The 10699-nt window shown below is 44.1% G+C and overlaps 1 protein-coding gene across 3 annotated transcripts in view; it reads left to right on the forward strand.

Moving 5' to 3' along the window:
* Txlng (taxilin gamma) overlaps positions 1–9938 on the forward strand; it is a 58123-nt gene extending 48185 nt beyond the window's left edge. For all 3 annotated transcript variants that reach the window (XM_042680425.1, XM_042680426.1, XM_042680427.1), the window contains exons 8-10: positions 4817–4909; positions 7688–7783; positions 9259–9938. In XM_042680425.1, the coding sequence (XP_042536359.1) occupies positions 4817–4909; positions 7688–7783; positions 9259–9579 (510 nt within the window). In that variant the 3' untranslated portion in view covers positions 9580–9938. The remainder of the gene's footprint in view (positions 1–4816; positions 4910–7687; positions 7784–9258) is intronic.
* Positions 9939–10699: the final 761 nt, after the last annotated feature.

Raw genomic sequence — 10699 nt, forward strand, 5'->3', positions numbered from 1 at the left:
TGTGTGTATATACATGTGCGTGCACACACCCCAGTCCTGGGGCTTAAATTCAATGGCTCGGTGCTGTCCCTGAGCTCTTTTTCTCAGGACTAGTGCTCTACAACTTGAGTCACAGCTCCATTTCTGGCTTTTTGTTTTATTTGTTTGTTTGTTTATTGTGATTAATTGGAGGTAAGAATCTCAGACTTTACTGCCTGGGCTGGCTTCAATTGCAATCCTCAGATCTCAGCCTCCTGAGTAGTTAGGATCATAAGGTTTGAGCCGCTGGTATCCGGCCTGATTTCTGTTCTGTCACTGTATGCTATCTGTTGTCTGTGCTACCTCAAGTCTTGTTACCAGTCATCTTTTCCCTTTGCAGTGCGTTACCTCTTCTTTGCTGGTAATCCTTCCCAGGAGTTGGCCTCATTTCTGCACTCATCGTGTCATTTCACAGTGTTTGCAGATGATACACTCTGACCACGGTGCTTTGGCCTACTTGCATAATCCATCCATATAATCTGGGCATGGTGTCGCCCACTGTGGGGTCCCATTGAACTCTCCGATGGGACAGTCTTTACCAGGCTGTCCCAGCTTTCATTAGAATGGGTCTTGCTAAAACTGCTGGTGCTTCCCTTAAGTGCTAGGACTGTGCCTTATTTGGCCTAACAACTACTGCTGCTTCCCCAAGTCTCGGCCCATAGCCTCAGAGGAATTGTCAGGATGTGTTTCCTCTTCCAACTGCTGCCAGATTTCCTGCATTCCTCTCCCTTTTTTTGCTGGTCCTGGGGTTTGAACTGTGGGCCTGGGCGCTGCCCCTGAGCTTTTGTACTCAAGGCTAGCGCTCTCCCACTTGAGCCAGAGCACCACTTCCAGCTTTTTGTGGTTTAATTTGTGATGAGTCTCATGGACTTTCCTGCCCAGGCTGGCTTTGAACTGCAATCCTCAGATCTCAGCTTCCCGAATAGCTAGGATGACAGGCGTGAGCACCGGCGCCCGGCCCTCCTGCATTCTTCTCCACTTCCTTACAGCAGCATTCTTCTTGCTCCTAGGCTGTGCCTTCCCTTTCTGCAGGTGGGATCCTCCAGCTCTGGCCTAACAGCACTGGAATGGAGCTTCTAGTTAGCTTCCCCCTCTCCCCTCCTTCAGCAGCACCTGCTCCACTCGCCCCAGAACCTTGGGTGTTCTCTCCTCACATCCTTGTTAAGTGCTGCTGAGTAACATTCTCAACTACAGCAGTGCTTTCTTGGCATGTGGTAAACTTTTATTCCTACTTTTCTTATTGATATTTTGTGATCTTAGCTGTAATCCTAGCTACTTAATAGACAGATCAAAAGGATCGAGGTTTGAAGCTAGGCAGAAAAATCTTGTCATTTTATTTATTTATTTTTTATTTTTTTGCTGGTTCTGGGGCTTGAACTCAGGGCCTGGGCACTGTCTCTGAGCTCCTTTTGCTCAAGGCTAACACTCTCATTTGAGCCACAGAGCCACTTCCAGGCTCACGGGCTTTCTTGCTCGGGCTGGTTTTGAACTGCAATCCTCAGATCTCAGCCACCTGAGTAGCTAGGATTAAGGAGGGAGCCACCAGTGCCTGGCTCCAAAATAACCAGCAAAAAGCCAGGATGGAGGTGTGGCTCATATGGTAGAGCCATGAGCATGCAAGCTAAGCAAGCAGAAGGCCCTGAGCACAAATTCTATAGTCAAAAAGTAATCATTTCTCGGGCTCTGCCTTCTCATTCTGTAAATAATGTAACGTGACATTAGATGGTCTCTGAGGGGTTCACTCTTGGTCTCAAATGAAGTTTTTCAGCCCTCTCCCCAGAGGCCTCCTGGGCTCAAAGCTTTCCCTCTTTGAACACACTGTACTTTGCCACTGTCCTTTTTTCTTCTTCTTTTGTCAGTCATGGGGCTTGAACTCAGCCTGGGTGCTGTGCCTCAGCTCTTTAGCTCAAGGTAAGCGCTTTACTACTTGAGCCACAGCACCACTCCCAGTTTTCTGGTGCTTTATTGGAAATAAGAGTCTCACAGGTTTTCCTTTTGGGGCTGGCTTTGAACCGCAGTCCTCAGATGTCAGCCTCCTGAGTAGCTAGGATGACAGGCGGGAGCCACCAGCGCCCCTGTCCTTCTCTAAGTGCCTGTTCTGTGGGGAAGAAAACAGCGACTGTATTTTGTGTTCTGCATGCGTTGTGGGTTGTTCTGAACTTGAAAACAAATTCCTTGAATCCAGGAAGGAGTTGAGAGAAACAGTGGTGTCCTTTTTTGGTCCCTTAGTATTGAGGGTTGAAGTCAAAGCCTCGCACTTGTTGGGCAAGTTCTCTACAACGTTCTCTACCGCTTGAGCCATACTCTAGCCTGAAAGTAGATGTTTTTATCTTCTTTTATCCTTTGCTTTAACTCTACTCCCACTGAGTTCTTTGTTCCCAACCCTTGTAGTTCTTGGGCTTCTGTTGCATTGCCCTACCTGTATTTTTGAAAGAGATATCCTTGATAGCAAGCTAAGAATCATGTGGGCGGTATGTAATGATAGATGGTCCAGCCAGATTGCTCTCACCATGCCCCCAACAGTTTGTTTTTTTGTCAGTCGCGCGTGGGGCTTGAACTCTGGACCTAGGTGCTGTCCCTGAGTTCTTCAGCTCAAGGAGAGTGCTCTTCCACTTGAGCCGCAGCACTACTTCCGGTTTCTTGGTTAATTGAAGAGTCAGGGACTTTCTTCCTAGGCTGGCTTTGAACCATGATCCTCAGATCTCAGCCTCCTGAGAGCTAGGATTACAGGCATGAGCCACTAGTGCTGGCTCCCCAACAGTTTTTATATGTAAGATGAGAAAGTTCACAAAACATTAGAGGTATATGAAATTTATAACTATAACAAGCATATTCTTCAGGTTTTGTTTAAATGGGTGGAATGGAGCTATCAAAGGTCTACATAATAATTTTTATTCTGTCTTGGGGCTTGAACTCAGCCTGGGTGCTGGCTCTAAGCCTTTCTTCTAGCGCTCTACCACTTTGAGCCATAGCGTCACTTCTGGTTTTCTACTGGTTAATTGGAGATAAGAGTCTTATGGACTTTCTTCCCAGGGCTGGCTTTGAACCTCAGTCCTCAGATCTTCGTCTCCTGAGTAGCTAGGATTACAGGTGTGAGCCACCAGCACCCAGCAAATGTCTACATTACACACACACACACACACACACACACACACACACACACACACACACACACACACACACACACACACACACACACACACACACACACACACACACACACACACACACACTCTCTCTCTCTCTCTCTCTCTCTCTCTCTCTCTCTCTCTCTCTCTCTCTCTCTCTCTCTCTCTCTCTCTCTCTCTCTCTCTCTCTCACACTCCTGGGGCTTAAATTCAGGGCCTGGGTTCAGTTCTTGAGCTTCTTTTGCTCAAGGGTAGCACTCTACCACTTGAGCCACAGCACCACTTCCAGCTTTTTCTGCTTATGTGATGCTGAGAAATCGAACCCCGGGCTTCATGCATGCAAGGCAAGCACTCTACCAGAGCCACCTTCCCAGCCCTCCACTTCCCAGTCTCACAGACTTACCTCCCCAGCCTGGCTTCTTACTGCAATCCTCAGATCTCAGCCTCCTGAGCACAGCTAGATTACAGGCATGAGTCACTGACACCCAACAGATGTCTACATTTCAAATACATTATGCTACTGTGTGTGTGTATGTTCACATGGGTACATGTGTGCAAGCATCCAAGTACAAGGATTTGACCTTTGGGCCTTTCTCTTGCTTAGCTGTTTTGTTCAAGGCTTGTACTCTTCCACTTGAGCCACAGCTCCATTTCTGGCTTTTTGCTGGTTGGTTAGAAATGAGAGTCTCAGAGTTTTTTTTTTTTTTTTGGGGGGGGGGGTCCGGTCGTGGGGCCTGAACTCTGGTCCTGGGCACTGTCCCTCAGCTCTAGGCTGACGTTCTACCACTTGAGCCACAGCGCCACTTCCGGCTTTTTTTTTCTGCTTATGTTGTGCTGAGGAATCGAACCCAGGGCCTCGTGCGTACAAGGCAAGTGCTCTACCACTGAGCCACCTTCCCAGACCCTCTCACAGAGTTTTCTAGTCCAAGTTCGCTTTGAACCTCAATCCTCATCTCTAAGCCTGCCTCCAAAGTTTATGTATTTCTGTTAGTTGAAATTTTATTCATCTGTATTTGGTATCCAAGAATTGGGTGTGGATTCACTTTTGTTCCTATCACTTAAATCAAGTATGTAATTTTTAAACATTGTTTTGAAAGTTTAGGAATTGGCATTTTTGTGTGTATGTGCTGGTACTGGGATGTGAACTCAGAGCCTCATGCTCTTACTTACTTACATTTTTTTTTTTTGCTCAAGGCTGGTGCTCTATCACTTGAGCCAAACTTCCACTTCCTAATATTTGCTGAGTAGTTTCCTGAATAAATACCTTGGATTTAGCCAGGCACTGGTGGCTCACACCTATAATTCTAGCTACTCAGGAGGCTGAGATCTGAGGATCACAGTTTAAAGCCAGCCTGGGAAGGAAAGTCCATGAGACTCTTATCCTCAGTAAACCACTAGAAAACCAGAAGTGGCACTGTGGCTCAAAGTGGTAGAGCTCTAGCCTTAAGTGAAAGAGCTCAGGGGCAGTGCCCAGGCTCTTGAGTTCAAGCCCCATGACCAAAAAATTGAAACAAAAACAAATCCCCTGTATTTGCCTCCCTATGTTTCCAACAGCAATCCTCAAATTTCAGTGCCCTCAGTAGGATCACAGCAATGAGCCACAGGAACCTGGTAGGAATTTTCATGTTTACCCAGAGTTTAGAATTGATTTCATTTTTCTTTCTCTATAGCTTTCTCTTTATATGGATAAATTTGAAGAATTCCAGACTACGATGGCAAAAAGCAATGAACTATTTACAACTTTCAGGCAAGAAATGGAAAAGGTATTTGCATGTTTTTAAGGATGAGTATAGAAAAGTGAATTTATATAACGTATTTCAAACGTAAGTAGTACTATTTGTGTGAATTTATATTGTGATGACTGTTCATTTTGTCTTTCATGATTTTTAGAGCCTTATTTAGTCATTTTGCCCTCTGTGTTAACCAAGTAATAATGATCTCTAAGCTTAGAATTCTAACTTATTTAAAAATTCCTTAGAACTCCTCTGGTACATGTAGTTTGTAGCTGAAATAAGATTTTGGTTTGGGGCAGGGAATGTGGTTTAGTGGTAGAGTGCTCGACTAGCATGCATAAATCCCTGGGTTCGATTCCTCAGAACCACATACACAGAAAAAGCCGTAAGTGGTGCTATGACTCAAGTGGTAGAGTGCTAACCTTGAGCACAGAGAGGCTCAGGGACAGTGCCCAGGCCCTGAGTTCAAGCCCTAGGACTGGAAAAATAAAAGAATTAGGTTTTTTATCATTATGTTTGTATTCAATTACTTTAGAAGATCATTTCCAGTTCTCTCACAAAATTCTGTCTGAGAAGAGTAAAGACAGTCACATCCAGATTAAAAATTAGTGTATTTTTGTTGGTTGAGATGCACGTACACATGCGCACACACACACACACACATACACACACACACACACACAGACACAGACACACACACACACACACACACACACACACACACACACACTTTTTACCATTGGGAAAAAAGCTTTCCTTTCTCTTTCTTTCTGTTAAGTCTTGGGGCTTGAACTCAGTGACTGGGTGCTGTCCCTGAGCCCTGAGCTTTTCTACTCAAGGCTAGCACTCTACCACTTTCAGTCACAGTTCCACTTCTGGTTTTCTTGTGCTTAATTGGAGCTAAGAGTCTCATGGACTTTCCTGCTCAGGCTGGCTTTGAACCACAATCCTTAGATCTCAGCCTCCTAAAGAGCTAGGATTACAGGCGTGAGCCACTGGTGCCCGGCCTCCTTTTTTTTTCTCTTAACTGAAGCCCACTGAAGTCTTTCCCCTCCAACCCAACTAATTCTTTGGCTTCTATTATATCTTCCTGCATGCATTAAGGAAAGATCTTTGTTAACAAGCTAAGAATGTGTCTACTCCTAGGTGGATGCAAGCCTCAGCTTGCCTGTTAGCTGGGATAGCAGGTGCACACCACTGCACCCATCTAAACTGGGAGGTTTTAGAAAAGTGTTGATGAGAAGGGTAGTAGTGCATGCATAGCACACTTAATTATCTAAGAGTTCAGTAGATAGCAGCCATGACTATTAACCTCATCTTACATAATGGTTAATATGCTGGTGGGTTCATCTAACTGTGGACAAACTGTTTATAACTTTTTGTTGCCTTTTTGTGCCTTTGCTTTTAAAAATTGGTAGAAAAAAATAAAAGAGTTGCCCTTCATAAAATAATAAAGAGTATTTCAGATAGTGTTTGGCACATCAACATGTGCTCAATTACCATGAGCTGAACAGTGCTCAAATTACTACCTTGAGGTATTTTTAGACCTAGTAATCTGGAGAATTCCATGAGCAGCAAATTTGTTCAGCCTGTCATTCCTTTCAGTTGAGGATCCAATCAAGGGGAAACTGTGAAGCACACAGAAGTGTTAGCTAGACTTCAGTACATGCTCACTGTTGAGGTACAATAGGACTCAAGACAAGACGGGGAATCCTGTGGAATGAGAAGGGAATGCTGAACTGGGGGTTAGCACCTGACCCGAGGCTTCCATGAGCTTTCTCCATGGCCTTGGTCCCCATTTAGCTTTCCCATAGCACAGGGTGCCTAGCCCAGTGCCCTGACGCGGATCAGCGCTCATGTGCAGTCAGCAGTGGGTAAAGGAATATTGAGAATGTGGCAAAATGACAGGCACAAATCAGTCAGCCCAAATTTCTGACAAGTTGGGTTCTTGTAGCAGAGACTAAGGAGTATTTTCCTAATTTCTGAACTCACTTTATCCTTAGCCAAATCTGAGTAAAATAGTCCTGAGAGTTCTGAGGATGCTCAAAGTTTAAGTGGTTAGTACTTTCTTTCTCCCTGGAATCTTCTGAATCATGCTTCCTCTTAGTTTTGAAGTCATGATTTGGAAGTTATGGTAAAACACCAATTCTTAATCTTTTATAAGACTGAAACTCTGTCCTTTCTAGACTATGAGGAATTCAATGAACAGAAAACACACACGTGGATATTTTTTTCCTAAGGCTTAAGTAAAAGGAGGTTTTGCTCTTCCCAGGTGGAAAAACAGCAGTCCAGCCTTATAGAGAGCTCTGAGTATGCTGTTGCCTCTAAAACACATTCACCTTTTCCCCTCATGAAACCCTCACCTCAGTTGCACCCTAGGAGCTACTTCTTTTCTTTGTCGGTCGTGGGACTTGAACTCAGGGCCTGAGCGCTGTCCCTGAGCTCTTCATGAGTGCTCAAGTTGAGTGCTCTGTCACTTTGAACCACAGTGCCACTTCCAGTTTTCTGTGGTTAGAGATAAGCTTCTCACAGACTTTCCTGCCCAGGCTGGCTTCGAACCATGATCCTCAGATCTCAGCCTTGAGCAGCTAGGATTACAAGCATGAGCTATCAGGCTTCACTCTAGGAGTTTCAGAGAGAAGCCATGCTATCAACAGAACAGACAGCCACTTCTTTCAAAGCACACACAGCTATCAGCTGGTCCGGGCGGGATAGGAAGTACAGAGGATATGCAGTTTTTTTGTATTTTTTAAATATTTTTTTGATACACAGTTTTGAATTTAAATTTGTGATTTTGTTTATTCACAGATGACGAAGAAAATTAAAAAGTTGGAAAAAGAAACAATAATATGGCGTACCAAGTGGGAAAATAATAATAAAGCCCTTCTGCAAATGGCTGAAGAGGTGAGGTAGTTTCCAAGACTCACATGTGTTCCTAATTAATGGGCATTCATTAAATTCAGGTATCTGTCAGGACAAGGGCCAGGTGTTGGGGTACTACTGTGATAGTTGCTGAATAGACGGATGCCTTTCCTGTCAGTTTGAGGTGGAGGAGCTTGAATGAGGGATTGAGCTCATCATCCAGTTAATTCTCCTACGCTTGTAGTGAAGACACTTAGAAAGCATCTTCTGCTTTGTTCTATAGAAGTAGTTTCTTAACCTTTAAATTTGAACCAAACTCATGTTCCAGGATGAGATTTCTAGGCCCCAGCTAGAGGCTCTGACTCACTAGGTCTAAGGTCGGTCAGGGAACCTGCTTTTCTAATAAGCATTCAGTTGATGACCTTGAGTGCAGTACTCACGCCTTAGCAAGCAGGGACTAGATTTCCCAGTGAATATGAAAGCAAATGCCTGCTTTTCACAAAAGCGAAAAAATACTGTAGTTTGGCCAGTTTTATAATATGACACATATTGCTTGCAATCACCAACTTTTACATCTCCTGAAATTTCGTAAGACTCAGGTAAAATTTCACAAAATAAATCACTGGAGCAAAAGGATCTTAGCTAAAAATTGGTAGTAGGAAAGCTGTACAATTGAGTCATGTTTTAATTGAATTCTGGAGGGCATTTTTCCCTAGTTTCTGATTGGTGCTGGTCCTGGGGCTTGAACTCAGGGCCTAGATGCTGCCCCTGAGCTTCTTTTGTTCAAGGCCAGTGCTCTGCTACTTTGAGCCATAGCTGTACTTACAGCTTTTTTATAGGTAATTGGAGAGAAGCGTCTCTCAGACTTTCCTGACCAGGCTGACTTTGAACCTCTACAGATATCAGCCTCCTGAGTAGCTAGGATTACAGGTGTGAGTAACTGGCACCTGGGCCTTTAATTTTTTTTTTGTTGTTGTTGGTTGTGGGGCCTGAAGTCTGGGCCTAGGTGCTGTCCCTCAGCTCTTCAGCTCAAGGAGAGCGCTCTACTACTTAAGCCACAGTTCCACGTCCAACTTTTTCTGCTTAAGTGGTGCTGAGAAACTGAACCCAGGGCCTCATGCATATGAGGCAAGCACTCTACTGCTGAGCCACTTTCCCAGCCCCTGGCCTTGAATTTTTAGTAGTTCATCAATATGAGTGTTTTAAAAAGTGGATTTTTGTCAGTTTTTAAAAGATGGGACCCAGGGAATTTAGTTATCATAGAATAGTATTAGGGTAAAGATCATTCCTATATTTAAATGCATACATATGTAGTGAAAGCAACCTTGCCCCATAGTGTTAGTTAGGCGTCTGAAGAAACTGAACATGTTCAGTAGGTGGCAAGACAGATGAATTTCCAACTTGGCTCACCTCATTTCTTTGGTTTTATTTTTATTTTTTGCATGTGCATAATAACCTCAGTTGTACTTGAACAAGGTTATAGACATACTGGTGTGTTTTTTTTTTCCTTCCAACAGAAAACTGTCCGTGATAAAGAGTACAAGGCCTTTCAAATCAAGCTGGAACGGTTAGAGAAGCTGTGCAGGGCTCTTCAGACAGAAAGAAATGAGCTCAACGAGAAGGTAGAAGTTCTGAAAGAGCAGGCCTCTGCCAGAGGGACTGATGGGGACTTGGTGTCATCTGCACTGCAACCCTGCACTGTCCTGGATTCTCACAAGGAGCCCAGCGCTTCCCCAGGAGCGGTGGGGGTGAGCCTGGAGGCCAAGGCGGAGAGTGAGAGTGCCGCACAGAAGCTCGTGTCGCCAGCCTCTGCCGCCGGCATTGAGTCGGTTGACTAAGGTGAAGTGTGATCACTGTACTGAGAGATCTATTTTGTGTATAACTTTCTGTTAGTAGTAACTATTGGTTTTGTGGTGAAAATTTTCTTACTTTTTCTACCATATCTGTATTTTCTTAGAACTACTGGACTGTGGTACAGGAGGCTGCTTAGCAGTTTGAATAGTTTGAATCTATAAATTTCTCCCTCAGCTATGTTGCACATCTGCCTCATTTTCCCCTTTGTTGGAGTGCATGTGTTCACTGCCTTGTCCGTCCATTTTCTTCCCAGCTCCCTGCATATAATGTTCCTAATTCAGACATCACTTGACAGGGCTGACCATCACACAGGAATTCTGTTCTTGTGATGGTTCCCTGATATGGAAACAATACTAAGTTAAGCATCTTGAATCCCCTATTAATAGTATTCAAAGGAGGCTGATTAGTTGTCTAATAACCTATTCAAATGGTGAGGGGAAAAAAACTCCTGTAGTGTTGGGTCAGAAACAAGCATAAGGTATTCAGATAACGTATTCAGATGAATGCTTTGATAATGTTTATGTAACTTGACAACTGAGATGGCTATAGGCCTTCACTTCCAAGTTTGGCATATATATAGTCACTTGGGAACAAAGTCCTATATATTGGCAAGAACACTGGACAATAGGCTTCATGTTTACTTGGCTGGAAAGAGAAAGAAATGCCTTGATTTCAGGCTAGAACGCATGTGGAATTCGGGCTACCTGATGCTCATCTTAGGTAACGGTGGTGTGAAACTTAGCCGTGACTCCACTTCCATGGAAAGCTAATTCTTTGAAGACATTTGGTCTGCAGTTCCTTGTCTGGTTAAGACAAGGGTAAATTGTCATTTAGCTTTTATTAGACATAAGTTCATTGTCTTCTGCCTATGTAAAAGTTCATGTTCAGCTGTTGTGTTGGAACCACCAGGGGCTGGGGTGTTAACAAGCTCGATGTAGGTGTAGAGGGCATTTCTAGTAGGTGTGAGGCCTTGGTCTCTCTTCCCCACCCCCCCCCTCCCCCCACACCAGTGAAGAACTGGAGACTTACTGATTCACAATTCAAATTCTCTCCCAAATAGATTTCATTTACACAACAGAAACACTGGAACTAGCATTTTCATGT

The sequence above is a fragment of the Dipodomys spectabilis genome, unplaced genomic scaffold, assembly GCF_019054845.1.
Source record: "Dipodomys spectabilis isolate Male_0828 unplaced genomic scaffold, ASM1905484v1 ptg000061l, whole genome shotgun sequence".
Classification (NCBI taxonomy): domain Eukaryota; kingdom Metazoa; phylum Chordata; class Mammalia; order Rodentia; family Heteromyidae; genus Dipodomys; species Dipodomys spectabilis.